General features: G+C 33.9%; 1 protein-coding gene across 2 annotated transcripts in view; it reads left to right on the top strand.

The window, feature by feature from the left end:
• Positions 1-17030, top strand: part of INTS13 (integrator complex subunit 13) — a 37261-nt gene that overhangs the window by 11999 nt on the left and 8232 nt on the right. For both annotated transcript variants that reach the window (XM_007119154.4, XM_028491113.2), the window contains exons 4-14: positions 2893-3095; positions 3490-3570; positions 5036-5126; positions 6495-6623; positions 8127-8211; positions 11511-11600; positions 11809-11898; positions 13020-13198; positions 14300-14470; positions 14736-14890; positions 15199-15429. In XM_007119154.4, the coding sequence (XP_007119216.2) occupies positions 2893-3095; positions 3490-3570; positions 5036-5126; positions 6495-6623; positions 8127-8211; positions 11511-11600; positions 11809-11898; positions 13020-13198; positions 14300-14470; positions 14736-14890; positions 15199-15429 (1505 nt within the window). The remainder of the gene's footprint in view (positions 1-2892; positions 3096-3489; positions 3571-5035; positions 5127-6494; positions 6624-8126; positions 8212-11510; positions 11601-11808; positions 11899-13019; positions 13199-14299; positions 14471-14735; positions 14891-15198; positions 15430-17030) is intronic.

Below are 17030 nucleotides of genomic sequence, written 5' to 3'. Positions count from 1 at the left end.
TGTTAACCCTATGGGGATTCCCTTGTGTGTTATTTGTTGTTTTTCCCTTGCTGCTTTTAATATGTTTTCTTTGTATTTAATTTTTGACAGTTTGATTAATATGTGTCTTGGTGTATTTCTCCTTGGATTTATACCGTATGGGACTCTCTGTGCTTCCTGGAGTTGAATAACTATTTCCTTTCCCATATTAGGGAAGTTTTCAACTATAATCTCTTCAAATATTTTCTCAGTCCCTTTCTTTTTCTCTTCTTCTTCTGGGACCCCTGTAATTCGAATGTTGGTGCATTTAATGTTGTCCCAGAGGTCTCTGAGACTGTCCTCAAATCTTTGCTTTCTTTTTTCTTTATTCTGCTCTGCAGTAGTTATTTCCACCCTTTTATCTTCCAGGTCACTTATCTGTCCTTCTGCCTCAGTTATTCTGCTACTGAGCCCATCTAGAGTATTTTTCATTTCATTTATTGTGTTGCTCATCGTTGCTTGCGCCTGTGTTCTGGTGGATGAGGCTGGATCTTGTATTTCTGGTGGGCAGGTCCACGTCTAGTGGTGTGTTTGGGGGTGTCTGTGGCCTTATTATGTTTTTAGGCAGCCTCTCTGCTAATGGGTGGGATTGTGTTCCTGTCTTGCTAGTTGTTTGGCATAGGGTGTCCAGCACTGTAGCTTGCTGGTCGTTGAGTGAAGCTGGGTGTTGGTGTTGAGATGGAGATCTCTGGGAGATTTTTGCCATTTGATATTACGTGGAGCTGGGAGGTCTCTTGTGGACCAGTGTCCTGAAGTTGGTTCTCCCACCTCAGAGGCACAGCACTGACTCCTGGCTGCAGCACCAAGAGGCTTTCATCCACATGGCTGAGAATAAAAGGGAGGAAAAGTAGAAAAGAAGAAAGATAGAAAGAAAGAGAGAGAGAGAGGGAGGGAGGGAGGAAGGAAGGAATGAAAGAAAGGGGATAAAATAAAATAAAATAAAGTTATTAAAATAAAAAATAACTATTAAGAAAAAACAATTTTTTTAAGTAAAAAAAAACAAAAACGGACTGACAGAACCTAGGACAAATGGTAAAAACAAAGCTATACAGACGAAATTTCACACAGAAGCATACACATACACACTCGCAAAAAGAGGAAAAGGGGAAAAAATAATATATCTTGCTCGCAAAGTCCACCTCCTCAATTTGGAATGAATCGTTGTCTATTCAGGTTTTCCACCGATGCAGGGTACATCAAGTTGATTGTGGAGATTTAATCCGCTGCTCCTGAGGCTGCTGGGAGAGATTTCCCTTCCTTTTCTTTGTTCGCACAGCTCCGGGGGTTCAGCTTTGGATTTGGCTCCTCCTCTGCGTATAGGTCGCCGGAGCGCGTCTGTTCTTCGCTCAGACAGGACAGGGTTAAAGGAGCAGCTGATTCGGGGGCTCTGGCTCGCTCAGGCCGGGGGGAGGGAGGAGCACAGAGTGCGGGGCGAGCCTGCGGCGGCAGAGGCCAGCTTGACGTTGCACCAGCCTGAGGCGCGCCGTGTGTTGTCCCGGGGAAGTTGTCCCTGGATCACGGGACCCTGGCAGTGGCGAGCTGCACAGGCTCCCGGGAGGGGAGGTGTGGATAGTGACCTGTGCTCGCACACAGGCTCTTGGTGGCGGCAGCAGCGGCCTTAGCGTCTCATGCCCGTCTCTGGGGTCTGTGCTGATAGCCGCGGCTTGCGCCCATCTCTGGAGCTCCTTTAAGAGGCAGTCTTAATCCCCTCTCCTCGTGCACCAGGAAACAAAGAGGGAAGAAAAAGTTTCTTGCCTCTTTGACAGGTCCATACTTTTTCCTGGACTCCCTCCCAGCTAGCCGTGGTGCACTAACGCCTTCAGGCTCTGTTCGCACCACCAGTCCTCTCCCTGTGATCCGACTGAAACCCGAGCCCTCATTTTCTATCAATACAAAGAAGTCAGTTGGGATTCCGACAGGGATTATGTTTAATCTGTAGCTCAGTTTGGGTAATGTTGTCATCTTAACAATAATAAGTATTCCAGTCCATGAACATAGGATGTTTTCTATTCATTTAGATCTTTAATTTCTTTCAACAATATTTCATAGTTCTCAGAGTATAAAATCTGCATTTCCTTTGTTAAATTTATTCCTAAGCATTTTATTCTTTTTGGTGCTATTATAAATGGAATTGTTTTCTTAATTTCATTTTTGGATTGTTCTTTGCAAGTGTACAGCAATACAATTGGTTTTTGTCTGTTGATCATGTATCCTGCAACCTTGCTGAACTTGCTTATTGTTTCTAAAAAATTTCTAATGGATTCCTTAGGATTTTCTACATACAAGATCATGTGATCTGCAACATAGAGATAGTTTTACTTCTTCCTTTCCAATTTGAATTCCTTTTATTTCTTTTTCTTTCCTAATGCTTGGGCTAGAAGCTCTAGTATAGTATTGAATTGAAGTGGTGAGAGTTGATATCCTTCTGTTTCTGATCTTAGAGGGAACACATCGAGTTTTCACTATTAAGCATGATATTATGTATATGTTTCTCATAGATGCCTTTTATCTGCTTGAGGAAGTTGCCTTCTGTTTTTAGTTGAGTTTTTTATCATGAAAGGGTTTTAGATTTTTGTCAAATGCTTTTTCTGTATTTATGGGAATGATCATGTGATTTTTAAAAATTCCATTGATATCATTTGCATTAATTAATTTTTAGACGTTAAATCAACTTTGTGTTCCTGGGATAAGTCCAACTTGGTCGTGTTATATAATTCTTTTTATATGTTGCTGGATTCAGTTTGCTAGTATTTTGTTGAGGATATTTGTATCCATATTTATAAGATACATTGGTCTGTAGTTTCATTTTCTTGTGATGCTTTTGTCTGACTTGTGCTTATTCTTGTCAACATGATTTTTTTCCCTTTTACTTAGCTGATGGCAGCATTAGCTGCTGTTGGGCCTCCTAATCCACGGGCAGATCCAGAATGCTGCAGTATTCTGCATGGTCTTGTTGCAGCAGTGGAAACCCTTTGTAAAATTACCGAATACCAACATGAGGCTCGTACTCTACTAATGGAGAATGCAGAACGTGTTGGAAATAGAGGACGAATAATTTGCATTACTAATGCAAAAAGGTGAGACATTAATCACAGTAATTCTTTCACTGAGGGAATTTTAATATCCTGTTGTAGTTTTTATTAAAAAAAAGCAGGGGCAACATGTTAGCATTTAAGGATATCACATGTGGCCTTTCTAATATTGAAACTGTGTTTATCCAGTTCTAAAATATCCAGTTCATCTCATTGAAAACTGTTCAGATTGTTATCACATAGGTCGATTTGACTTTTTTTCCCTCACTAGTTTTTCATTCACTTGGTTGTTTGGTATTGTGAATGAGCACACTACAGACAGCCCTTATTGAAGTAATTTTAAGTGGCTGTAACAAGATACTACAGCTGAATAGTGTGTTTAATTTTTTCCTTTTACTATTTATTTATTTAAGTTGGTTTTATCTTTTTTATGCCGCAGTGATAGTCACGTGCGAATGCTTGAGGACTGTGTGCAGGAAACAATTCATGAACATAACAAGCTTGCTGCAAATTCAGATCAGTGAGTATAATCCATAAAGGGAATAAATATTCCATTTTATAGTCATATTTATTTCATTATAATTATTCCAATAATTTTAATGGTAATTGGTACCATTCCCTTGAATTCTCTACTGGCTCTACAAATTAGTCAAAAACGTATGTTCGATCAGAAACTTCTTGTCCCATTTTCCCTTTAATGTTTAAAACTTTCCTTTTTGCTCGCAGGAAAGGTGAGCAGAAGGATAAAATAATACATAAATTTATAATATGCATATTTGTTTTGATGGCTTGTTCTCATACTCTGTATTACAAATCTACAAAATGAGCAAATCATTGGTGGCATTATTTAGTATGTACCAAATCAAAACATAACTCATTATATTGTCTGCATTTTTTAAAAAGAAAAAAGCCACTAAAGATATGTTTGGGACAATTGCTGTGAGGAGTCTATATTAGATCGAGCTACTATTAATTTTCTAGGTGGAGTACTGGTATTATTGTCAACGAGTAGGATTATTCTCACTAGGAGAAGGAAGCATGCTGAGGTATTTAGGAATGAAATATCATTTCCTCTGCAACTTACTCTCCAATGACTTAGGAAAAAAAAAAAAGAATGTACATCTATTTAGGCATTTATAGTGAAAACAAATGTAGCTAACAGCTAATTAACTAATCTGTGTTAAGGATATATGGGTGTTCATTAAATAGTACTTTTCTTTCAATTTTTCTGTAGGTTTGGAAATTTTAAAATAAAAAGTTGGCTCACAGATATAGAGAACAAACTAGTAGTTACCAATGGAGAGAGGGGAGGGGAGGGGGCAAGATAGGGGTAGGGATTAAGAGATACAAACTACTATGTATAAAATAAATAAGCTCTAAGGATATATTGTACAACATGGGGAATATAGCCAGTATTTTATAGTAACTATAAATGGAGTATAACCTTTAAAAATTGTGAATCACTGTCGTATATCTGAAACTTTTATTATTGTACATCAGCTGTACCTCAATTTAAAAAAAGAAATAAAATGGAGGAGGCAAAAAATAAATAAAATAAAAAGTTAGGGGTAACTTTTTAGTATTACAAATTCTGTATTCTTGGAAATAACCAATTATAGTTAATATAATTTGTTCTTGAAAAACACTAGTAAAAGGGAAATTAATACACAATATATTCATTTTCTCTGTGGCAGTTATCTATTGAAAATTATACCAGAGTATAAGAATTTTCCCTTTATTTTATCCTTCAAATACACAAAATGATCATTTTTGCATTTGAATTAAACTCATATAAATTATTCATTAAATGTTCATACAGGTACAACAGTTATACAGTCTTTCTGAATATTTAGCTTTTATGTTAACCATAGTATCTGATTATAGAGACACACTGTTTTAGTATATAAAACTTTTTATAGTTTACCTGCCTGAATTCTTTACATAGTATATAGTCTTTTATTCTAAGTGAAAAGTTTCTCTTTAAGTCTCATGCAGATTCAGAAGTGTGAGCTAGTCTTGATCCATACCTACCCAGTTGGTGAAGACAGCCTTGTATCTGATCGTCCTAAAAAAGAGGTAAGTGCAGAAGTAATGGAAGAAGAGATCATTGTTAATTATTAATAAAAAATGCTGAGAAGATTTAGCATAAGAATGATCAGGTTGCCAACATCTTCTGATACAAAAATATGTAGAGTTTTGAAAGCAACCTGTATGGCAAAGTATCTAGGTTAGTTCTTTATGTTATAATTGTAGATTTTGAAAGTATTTTGTTTTGTTTGCCTGTTGATGTTTATTTTAAATAACTGTGTTCTCAAACCATACACAATGTGTATTGTTCTTCAAATTTCAGTTACTGTAATGGATTTCAATTGCTTTAATGACTTCTTACTCTGTAGAACTGTTTTTCTCCTCATTAGGAAAACAATACACTCTTTAATCAAAATACACTCCTGTAACAAAGAAATTAACTTTACCTATCTAGAGGGGTAAAAGACTAATTTCCAACCTTGGTTTTACTTTTCAAATAAATTTGAACAATTTTAAAGGAAGAGATGAGTCTGTTGATTGTTAAATGGATTCACATCACATAATATTCTCCATTGGTGGTCTGTGTTTAGAAATACAGATATGTGTGTTTGTATAACTATATTAAATGTGTATGTTCTTATTTTTGTTTTTTTATTTAGCATTACTTAATATAAATATGTGAAGTATTAATGATTTTTTTTATAGCTGATTGTTTTTTTTAGGTCATTATCTCTATCATTGTGTTTTATGTGGTTTCCAGTGTAAGCCCATTTTTTGTTAACTTTTCTGACTCTTTTGGTAATATGACATTATATTGACTCTACTTTGAGATAAGTAAGTAATTTACTTACAATAAATACTATTACCCTGGAATGAGTAAAATTTTGTTTCCTTGTTATAAGTAACTTTTTGCTGCCTTATACATTTCTTGGTGACAAAATATGATTGTAGTGATTTTCATTCTTTGTTATAAGTAGTAGTATCTGCAGAGGTTTGTCCTCTCCACAAAATTAATTATTTTTTCTACAGTATTTCTGTGGGGCACTTCAAATCAATTTTGCATATAGATAAATAGAAGTAAAAATTATAAATTAAAATATATATTTAAATCAAAGACTATTCTACGCTAAGTTTCAAGAGGACAGGGATTTTGCCTGTTCACTGCTGTATCCTCCAGTAGCTCACACAGTTTCTGGCAATTTATACAGTAAGTTCTCTTTAATACCTATCTGTTGAATGGATGAATGTATAAAAATGTATTACTAAAATAATGATTATGGTTAATTTATGGACCTTTTTCCCCTTAAATTCTCACAAGTAAAAGTACTTAATTTTCATGGGTTGAAGTAAAATATTTAGCACTAAGTTAAAATGTATTAAAGTTTTGTGGGTTTTTTTTTTCATACCTTTCTATAGTTGTCCCCCGTTTTAACCAGCGAAGTTCATAGTGTTCGTGCAGGACGGCATCTTGCTACCAAATTAAATATTTTAGTACAGCAGCATTTCGACTTGGCTTCAACTACTATTACAAATATTCCAATGAAGGTAGGCAGTTCTTTTTCTTGCTGTTTTGAAAGCTCTGCTTTTTAAATATTTGATACGTATTACTTATTTTAATGAACCTTAACTTTTTCTTCCCATATCATATTTTCTGTTTTGCTAGCACACATTCAGTGTCTTTGACCAGGTTAGTAAATAATGAAAAGCAACAAGAAAGGATCACAGAACAAAGTGCTGTATTTTTTTTTCCTAATAAGAACATTCTGTATCAGCTTTTTTGTTTTTAATTTTGTTCTCATTACTTTCATCAAAATATAATTTCTATCTGAAATGATTACTTTTTCTGTGATTCTTTTCCTGACAGTTGTTATTAGATTTTACTCACTTTGTGTGTTCTAGTAGATCTTTTCTTTCTTATATTTTTGTTCTTGCCTACCCAGTATAATGGTGTTTGTAACTAATAGGTCTAACTAGGGAAAAATAGATTATAGTTTTAAACAAGTTTATGATTCTAGCTGAAAAACATATGAGTCTTATGATTTTACTAATGGATTTTCTTAGGAATCTGTTACTATCTTGTCATTTTCATTATGTTATTTAGTTGTCTAAGACCAGAACAATGCCTGGCCCATAGAAAGCTTCAAATGAATTTTTACTGAGGGGAGTTACATTTAATTGTATTGATTATATTTACAAATATAAAGTAGTCAGTGTATCTAAAAATTTAAATTAGCTTTCTCATAAGTCCAGTTTCATTTTTTTTGCCACCATATGATGAAAACTAAATTGCGTGAGAAATGTAATCGTTTCATTATTAATTTCCTCCTTATACCACTGGCTGGCTCTTTAATAGAAATTATAGCCTTAACCAGTAGAACAGTTTAGGTGAGGCAGCAGTAAACAACTAAAATAGCATGATAGATGTACTTTAATATAATTTCATGAGTTAGAAAAATACTCTGAGGGTGACAGATACCTTGCTTTTTAAATTTGACCATATTTGTGTGCTACTGGTGTGACTCCTCAGCCTTTGTCTTTTTCTTGTAAATAGATAATATTGAAGTTTCTATTTACTGTTTAGTGAGGACAAGTTACTAAACTTGTTTATTAGTCTGTATTTGCTATTTTATATAATTGGTGCTTGCTAATTTACTATAGGTATTTAAAGATGCTATTTCCTCCTTTAATCAACTATTTTACATTGAGTAAACTATTTCAATTACATCATACTTGTGTATAAAAAGTATTGGCAGGACAATGCATTCAGAGTAAAAAAATTTCTAAAATTTCTAGATGAACCATCTATGTTAATCTGACATAACATAAGAAAAATCACTACTTTATTACTGATATGTAGCCAGTAGTTTTTTAATATAGTTTATATTGCTGTGGAAAATTATTGCATCTTTAAATAGATTAATTACTGAGCAAACTATCCCCTATTATAGCTAATTATTGTTGGGTATATTTGATCTCACTTTAAGCAAAATGAATAATTACTTCATTGTTTTAAAAACAAAACCAAGTTATTTTAAATTTTGCTTTAAGGAAGAACAACATGCTAACACATCTGCCAATTACGATGTGGAGCTACTTCATCACAAAGATGCACATGTAGATTTTCTGAAAAGTGGTAAGTAAGAGACGTTGGAAAATACTATTTTGTAAGATCTAACATATGAAAGCATACTAACAGCTTTGAGAAGTTCTTGAGTAAATAAACCTGATTGACTTTAGTTCATCCCATTCCAAACTTACCTGACAATATCACCCATTAATGGCCGTGGAACTAGTGTTCTATTGAATTTACTTTGGGAAAGACTAGGCTAATGGAACAAATACAGACATACCTCATTTTATCATGCTTTGCTTTATTGTGCTTCACGGATGTTGCGTTTTTTTACAAATTGAATGTTTGTGGCAACCTGGGTTGAGCAAATCTTTGGTGACATTTTTTCAATAGCACTTGCTCACTTCATGTCTCTGTGTCACATTTTGGTAATTCTCACAGTATGTCAAACTTTTTCATCATTATTTTTGTTATGGTGATCTGTGATTAATGATCTTTGATGTTGCTCTTGTAAATTGTTTTGGGGTGCCACAAACTGTACCCATATAAGACAGAGAACTTCTTCCATAAATGTTGTGTGTGTTCTCACTGCTCCACTGACTGGCTATTCCCCATCTCTTTCCCTGTCCTTGGGCCTCCCTATTCCCTGAGACACAACAATATTGAAATTAGGCCAGTCAATAACCCTACAGTGGCTTCTAAGAAAGGAAGAGTTGCACATCTCTCACTTTATTTTTTTTTCATGGAAAGGCATTTTATTTTAAATACAGCAGTGTGTACATGTCAATCCCAAACTCCCAATCTATCCTTCCCCCTCTCCCTTCCCCCCTGGTAACCATAAGTTCATTCTCTAAGTCTGTGAGTCTGTTTCTGTTTTGTAAATAAGTTCATTTGTATCAGTGATATCATATGATATTCGTTTTTCTCTGTCTCACTTCACTTAGTATGGTAATCTCCAGGTCCATCCATGTTGCTGCAAATGGCATTATTTCATTCTTTTTAATGGCTGAGTAATATTCCATGGTATATATGTACCACATCTTCTTTATCCATTCTTCTGTCACTGGACATTTAGGTTGCTTCCATGTCTTGGCTATTGTAAACAGCGCTTCAGTGAACATTGGGGTGCGTTTATCCTTTTGAACCATGGTTTTCTCTGGATATATGCCCAAGAGTGGAATTGCTGGATCATATGGTAGCTCTATTTTTAGTTCTTTAAGGAACCTCCTTACTGTTCTCCATAGTGGCTGTATCAATTTACATTTCTACCAATAGTGCAAGAGGGTTTCCTTTTCTCCACACCCTCTCCAGCATTTATTGTTTGCAGATTTTTTGATGATGGCCATTCTGACCAGTGTGAGGTGATATCTCATTGCAGTTTTGATTTGCATTTCTCTAGTAATTAGTGATGTTGAGCATCTTTTCATATGCCTCTTGGCCAGCTGAAGCTATGTCTTCTTTGGAGAAATGTCTCTAGGTCTTCTGCCCATATTTTGATTGGGTTGGGTTTTTTTGATATTGAGCTGCATGAGCTGTTGGTAAATTTTGGAGACTAATCCCTTTTTGGGTCGCATTATTTGCAAATATTTTCTCCCATTCTGTTGGTTGTCTTTTCATTTTGTTTATGGTTTCCTTTGCTGTGAAATGTCTTTCACTTTAAATCAAAAGTTAGAAATGATTAAGCTTAATGAGGATGGCATGTCGAAAAGCCAGAACAGACTGAAAGTGAGGCCTCTTGCACCAAACAGTTAGCCAAGTTGTGAATGCAAAGGAAAAATTCTTGAAGGAAATTAAAAGTGCTACTTTAGTGAACACACAAATGATAAGAAAGTGAAACAGCCTTATTGCTGATATGGAGGAAGTTATAGGGGTCTGGGTAGAAGATCAGACCAGCCACAGCATTCCCTCAAGCCAAAGCCTCATCTATAACAAGGCCCTAACTCTCTTCAATTCTGTGAAGGCTGAAAGAGGTGAGGAAGATACAGAAGAAAAGTTTGAAGCCGGCAGAGGATGGTTCATGATGTTTAAGGAAAGAAACTGTCTCCATAACATGAAAGTGCAAGGTGAAGCAGCAAGTGCTGATATAGAAGCTGCAGCAAGTTATCCAGAAGATCTAGGTCAGATAATTCATGAAGGTGGCTGCACTAAACAGATTTTCAGTGTAGATGAAACAGCCTTCTATTGGAAGAAGGTGTCATCTAGGACTTTGATGGCTAGAGAGGAGAAGTCAGTGCCTGACTTCAAAGCTTCAAAGGACAGGGTGACACTCTTATTAGGGGCTAATGCAGCTGGTAACTTTAAGTTGAAGCCAAAGCTTATTACCCTTCTGAAAATCCTAGGGCCCTTAAGAATTACACTAAATCTACTCCACCTGTGCTCTGTCAGTACAACAACAAAGCCTGGATAACAGCACATCTCTTGACAACATGGTTTACTGATTATTTTAAGCCTACGATTTAGCCTACTGCTCAGAAAAAAAGGTTTCTTTCAAAATATTACTGCTCATTGACAGTACACCTGGTCACTCAAGAGCTCTGATGGAGACATACAATGAGATTAATGTTTTCTTGCCTGCTAATGCAACATCCTTTCCACAGCACATGGATCAAGGAGTAATTTTGACTTTCAGGTCTTACTATTTAAGAAATATATTTCATAAAGCTATAACTGCCATAGGTAGTGAGTCCTCTGATGGATCTTGGCAAAGAAAGTTGAAAACCTTCTGGAAAGGATTCACCGTTCTGGATGCTGTTAAGAACATTTGTTTTTTATGGGAAGAGGTCAAAATATCAACGTGAACATGAGTTTGGAAGAAGTTGATTCCAACCCTCTTGGATGACCTTGAGGGGTTTAAGACTTCAGTGTTCATTATTATTTTAACATCTGTTTACTCTGAACTCCATTAAGGCAAAAAGTGCTCACTGTTACATCTTCTTATATATTTACCTTACAGATTCCTCATTTTATGTTTCTTCTAATAAATTTATTGGGATTCAGTACAATGAGTTGTGCATTTTAGATTCCTGAAGCTTTCTACATAACCATGTTATTTTATCATTTAATGGTGTCAGAGGATAGTAGTTGTAGATTCTTAAAATTAAAAAAAAATTGCTGTTGATTTTTAGTGTAGTGACTGAAATGATTAAATTAATTAATGAGAAATTTAGAGGAAAACAAAGTACTTACTTTACTAATAACTGATATCCAAACCCAATTTGGTATTTTTCTAGGAGACTTTCTAAAAAAGATGTTCTCCCAGAGGTATTTTCTGTTATAGACCTTAAACTCTTGGAAATCTTGTCAAACATTTGAAGTTTGTGATTATTTAGTAATGTTATTATTTCTCTAACTTATTTTTAAAGGTGATAACCACTTAAGTGGAAGCAGTAGAGAAGGCTCATTTAAAGAAACAATAACATTAAAGTGGTGCACACCAAGGACAAATAACATTGGTAGGTATTTTTAAATAATTGAAAGAGAAAAGAATAATCAAAAGATTCTTTAAGTATTGTGTAGGGATTATTTGTTTCTTTTTGAATTTTTGTTTTTCATTGTTTTAGAGGATCAAGGAACAAGCTTTTGTTTTTGCTTGTTTTTCCTCTTTTAATTGTGGAAATATTTCTTTGTATTCTTTCAAATCAGTGTTTTCTTCTATTTCAGAATTACACTATTGCACTGGCGCTTATCGAATTTCACCCGTAGATGTAAATAGTAGACCTTCCTCCTGCCTTACTAATTTTCTTCTAAATGGTAACTTTCATCATTTAATTGTTTTAACTGAGATTATGACAAGTGAAATCATTAGTGAGAATATGTGAAAATGTGAATTCTCGAAAAGCTGTTTTCTTCAATATAGTCTAACCATTTTATTTCCCAAAGATGTTTTAAATTTATATAATGGTAAATACCCTTTAACAGTTTTACTAATGTTTAAAAATAAGTTGGCTTTGTCTTTCAGACTATTGTATCTAAGTAAATTTACTTAATATATTTTTTAGAATTTTTATTTTAAAAATTTGACATTTAGAGTCTAAGTTGATTTTTTTTGGAAGATAGAATAATATAGACTTGTTTATCTTGGCCTATTGAATTGTAAATTACAAAACATATATGGAATTATTTCTCTTTAAACACGATATCTTTATTATAAATAAACATCTTATTTTCAATAATATACCATATGATTCTTACAGATATGACTTTAAATCCAGTGTTTCCTTGTGTAAAAAAATTTTTAAAAAATTATTGAATTCCATTTGCTAAATCTAAATTCTGATGGCTCCTCTGATGATTCTTATAATAATTAGGTTTTGGAACCACTGTTGTAAAGAGTTACTCTGCCTTTATCATAAGGTTAATTTCATTGTTATATTAAGCACTGTTTGATTATCAGATTATGTAATGTTCAGATTAAATAACATTTGGTCATGTAAAGTAGCAAGTAGTTAAAGTAACAGTGCCAATAAGGAGGTATTGTAGAAGTGAACTGAGACTTGCTTTCTCCCCCAAATGGTTTGTAGCTTTGATAACCTAAGGGTTATATAAGAGTTGTCCCACTTTTCTTCTTGATGTCCAGGAAAAAAATTTTGTATGAACTTGTAATTGAATGAATTATATAACCAAACATTACACCAGAGACCACTGTACTTACTTTGGAAAACTGTGTAACTGTGTAAGCTTGGAGAAGCAAAGAGAAAGCTAAGGCTAGAATGCAGATTTTTAGGACTTGATATGCAGATACACTCAATTAGCAATGCTGGTTAAAATATGAAAAGCAATAAATAAAATGAAAAATCTAGACATAAATCTTAAGGGAAGAACTAAGAGCCCTTTGGATTTCATTACTGATAGAGTAATCTTGTTTTTGACAGGTCGTTCTGTTCTATTGGAACAACCACGAAAGTCAGGTTCCAAAGTCATTAGTCATATGCTTAGTAGCCATGGAGGAGAGATTTTTTTGCACGTCCTTAGCAGTTCTCGATCCATTCTAGAAGATCCACCTTCAATTAGTGAAGGATGTGGAGGAAGAGTTACAGACTACCGGATTACAGTAAGACTCTTACTATCTATAAATTTTGAGTCTGTCATTCAGCAAGTACATAGAGTACCTAGTATATGCTAAGATCTGTGGCAAAAGAAGTTTTGAGAAGTTGGTTTTTTATTATTTTAATTAGGTGAATTTCCTGCAGTACTTGCTCAAAAGAGCTGTTTAGCACTATGTTGTCTTCCTTACATACTCAGTGTATGCTGAAAAGTATCTGAATAGCATTGACACACACTGGAATTATAGGAGAGAATGGAAGTTGATTCAAACTAATATTTTAGGTGGAATTTTATTTCTAATAACTTAAGTGCCAAGCATAAACATTTGAAAGTTTGGATTCTGCTACTTTGAAATAGCACTATAAATTTTTATATTATTGAGAGGTGCATACAAGGAAATTTTATCTATTTTTGGTAGAAATTGTATTGTTCTGATTTGAATTTTTCACTCTTCCACCCCTTTGATATTTAATGGCTGTCTACTTTTTAAGGTGGTTATAAAAATTAAATGTGAATGATGTATATGAATATACTTTGTAAATCACAAAGTGTTTTGTACTGTAATTGTTTTTGATTAGGCTTTTCATTTTTACATAATTTTTTAAATAAGGAGAAAGCTAGTAAGTATTCATTGTAGAAAATTTAGAAAATGTAGATTCTTTTTATAAAAAAAAGCAAAAACAAAGGCTATCAATTACCTGTAATTCCATCATTCAAAGATAACCACTGTTAACATTTTGATGTTGTATTAAGGTAATTTTTAAGTAAGCAAAATGGTATTCTAATGTGATGAACTTATTCTTTTATCTGCATATAATAGAAAAGAGTTAAATTATAGAAGTGAAGAAAAATGAGTGTTTTTAAAAAGTGGAAAGAACCATGAATGTATTAATGTTTGAAGCTTTCTTCATCTCCACTGAATAAAGGCTGATAGGTTTCATGTTCAAAAAGAAGGGAAGAAATTAGTGTGTGGAGGGCGGGCTGTTAGAGAAAATGCTTTGTTGCATATCACAGGACAGACGACCTCAGGGGAACAGACTGTTACATGTAATCCGTACTGAAACATTAGAAAATAGTTTCTAATTTTATCTTATTTGGTTATCATTAGGATTTTGGTGAATTTATGAGGGAAAACAGATTAACTCCTTTTCTAGACCCCAGATATAAAATCGATGGAAGTCTTGAGATCCCTTTGGAAAGAGCAAAAGATCAGTTAGAAAAACACACCCGTTACTGGCCTATGATTATTTCACAGACCACCATCTTTAACATGCAAGCGGTAAGTGTTAAATAGTTTCAGTTTTTCTTCTAGATTAGTTATGTATTCTTTACAGATAACATTTATCAAGCAAAGAATGAAATATAAGAGTTTGCTACAGTTAAAGAATTAGTAATAGAAAATGGAAGTGATGGTTATAGATTAGCTTTCCATGGTGATGTTTAAAATCAATTCAAGTACTGTATAGATGCTTCGATACTTATTTTTCACGACAGATTTTCTTTTTCTTTCTTTCTTTCTTTTTTTTTTTTTTTAAATGGAACAGGTAGTTCCATTAGCCAGTGTTATTGTGAAAGAATCTTTGACAGAAGAAGATGTGTTAAACTGTCAAAAAACAATATACAACTTAGTTGATATGGAAAGAAAAAATGATCCTCTACCAATTTCCACAGTTGGTACAAGAGGAAAAGGCCCTAAAAGGTAGGATTTTTTTCTTTCTTTCTCATATATCACATTTTCTTGATACTTACTGTTTTTTTGAGCTAACTTATTCCATATGTAAATTATATATGTTTGGGGGTGTGTATATACACATACATATGATTAAGATGAAATGATATAGAATATAAAAGAGCAGAATTAGATACATTATCGCTTAGAATTGCACCGTTGGAAGAGAAAGGAAACCCATGTTTAATTATTTATTTTAACTTTATCAGTAACAAGTGACACTTGGATATTATTTAAAGAGTATTTTGTAAGAACATTATTTTAAATCTTTACTTTAGAGATGAACAGTACCGTATCATGTGGAATGAATTAGAAACGCTTGTCAGAGCCCATATCAACAATTCGGAGAAACATCAAAGAGTCTTGGAATGTCTAATGGCATGTAGGAGCAAACCCCCAGAAGAAGAAGAACGAAAGAAACGAGGAAGAAAAAGGGAGGACAAAGAGGACAAGTCAGAGAAAACAGTGAAAGATTATGAACAGGAGAAATCTTGGCAAGATTCAGAGAGGTGATTTGTTAATTAAATTAACATAGCACTGTGGTGCCTTTTGGCATATCCCATTCTACATGTAGCACATTTGAACATTCACACCTTATTTATTAGTACTTCATTTAATATGTGTTTATTGTACTTTATTATTTTATCATTCTTCAAGTCTGGAAGGTCTTTCTTGGGCTTAAAGAGGTATGATTTTTTTTTTTTACTATTGGGGCAAAGATAGTGTTTAATTTTTTTCCTAATTAACTTCTGAAAGTCATAATACATGATTTTTGGTATCAGTAGTTGCTTTTATGTGTTATGAGCATCAAAGGCATAGTTTTATTTCTTTATTCAGTGAATACTTATTAAATGCCCATGATGTGCCAGGCACTTGGCATACGATCCCTGCCCTGGAAGAATGTACAGTATTGTGTAGAGGTAGGCAAGTAAATGAGCGATTTACAGCAAAGTGTGGCAGATGCTATTATAAAAATAGGCATAGGAAACCCTTGAAAGCATGAAAGATCATAGTCCTATTCTGAAAACCTTCCTCAGTAGTACACTCTTTTCCTCAGTTTGTGATTTATATAGTGGTCAGGGTTAAATTTGGAAAAAAACGTAAAAAGTAATAAAGGTCTATAAATAAAAATATCATGACATATTATCAGTAGTTGGCTTTATCTTCTACCTCCTTGCCAGAAATCAGGCAGAGAACCAGGTAACTATTACAATGGCAATGTAGTCAGTCCTTAAAAACAGAACTTACTATGGAAAATTTGAAACTTAATCCAAGAGTAGAATAAAGAGTTAACTATTATCTACTTTTAAAAGTTAATCAATTCATGGCAGATCTCATTTCATATATATTCACATCCATTCCCCTCACCACTACCACCCTCCACCTCCCCCACCTGAATATTTTGAAGCTAATTCTGGAAAGTGTATTATTTCATTCATAAATAAGTAGGACACTTTTATTCCCTTTGGCCTTAGAGGTTCACTTCTTCCTTAGTGCTGCTGAGTTTCTGAAACAGAATTGTCTTGCTTTAAGAAGAGGGGGGAAAGAATATTCTCTTTCAGATCCCACTGATCTTCAAGTATATGAAATTCAAAATAAGCTTGGAGTTAAGTTCCTGCCTTAAGGAACATAAGTACATTTCCACAGTACATAAACTAGGGAACAAATGCTAGTAGATTTCTTAATCTTATTTGTAATTTGAAATAGTATTTTGTCTATATCTTTAGAAATTAAAATTGTGAATTATCTTCCAAAGATCACATTATTTGGTTTTTTTCTTGAATTTTATTTTATTTTTTATACAGCAGGTTCTTATTAGTTACCTATTTTATACATATCAGTGTATATATGTCAGTCCCAATCTCCCAATTCATCACACCACCAACAACCCCCTGCCACTTTCCCCACTTGGTGTCCATACATTTGTTCTCTGCATCTGTGTCTCAATTTCTGCCCTGCAAACCGGTTCATCTGTACCATTCTTCTAGGTTCCACATATATGCATTAATACACAATATTTGTTTCTCTCTTTCTGACTTACTTCACTCTGTATGACAGTCTCTAGATCCATCCGTGTCTCTACAAATGACCCAATTTCGTTCCTTTTTAT

The sequence above is a fragment of the Physeter macrocephalus genome, chromosome 6, assembly GCF_002837175.3.
Source record: "Physeter macrocephalus isolate SW-GA chromosome 6, ASM283717v5, whole genome shotgun sequence".
Taxonomy (NCBI): Eukaryota; Metazoa; Chordata; class Mammalia; order Artiodactyla; family Physeteridae; genus Physeter; species Physeter macrocephalus.
Note: the sequence above shows the minus strand (reverse complement) of the source record. Positions and strands in the feature narration are given on the sequence as shown.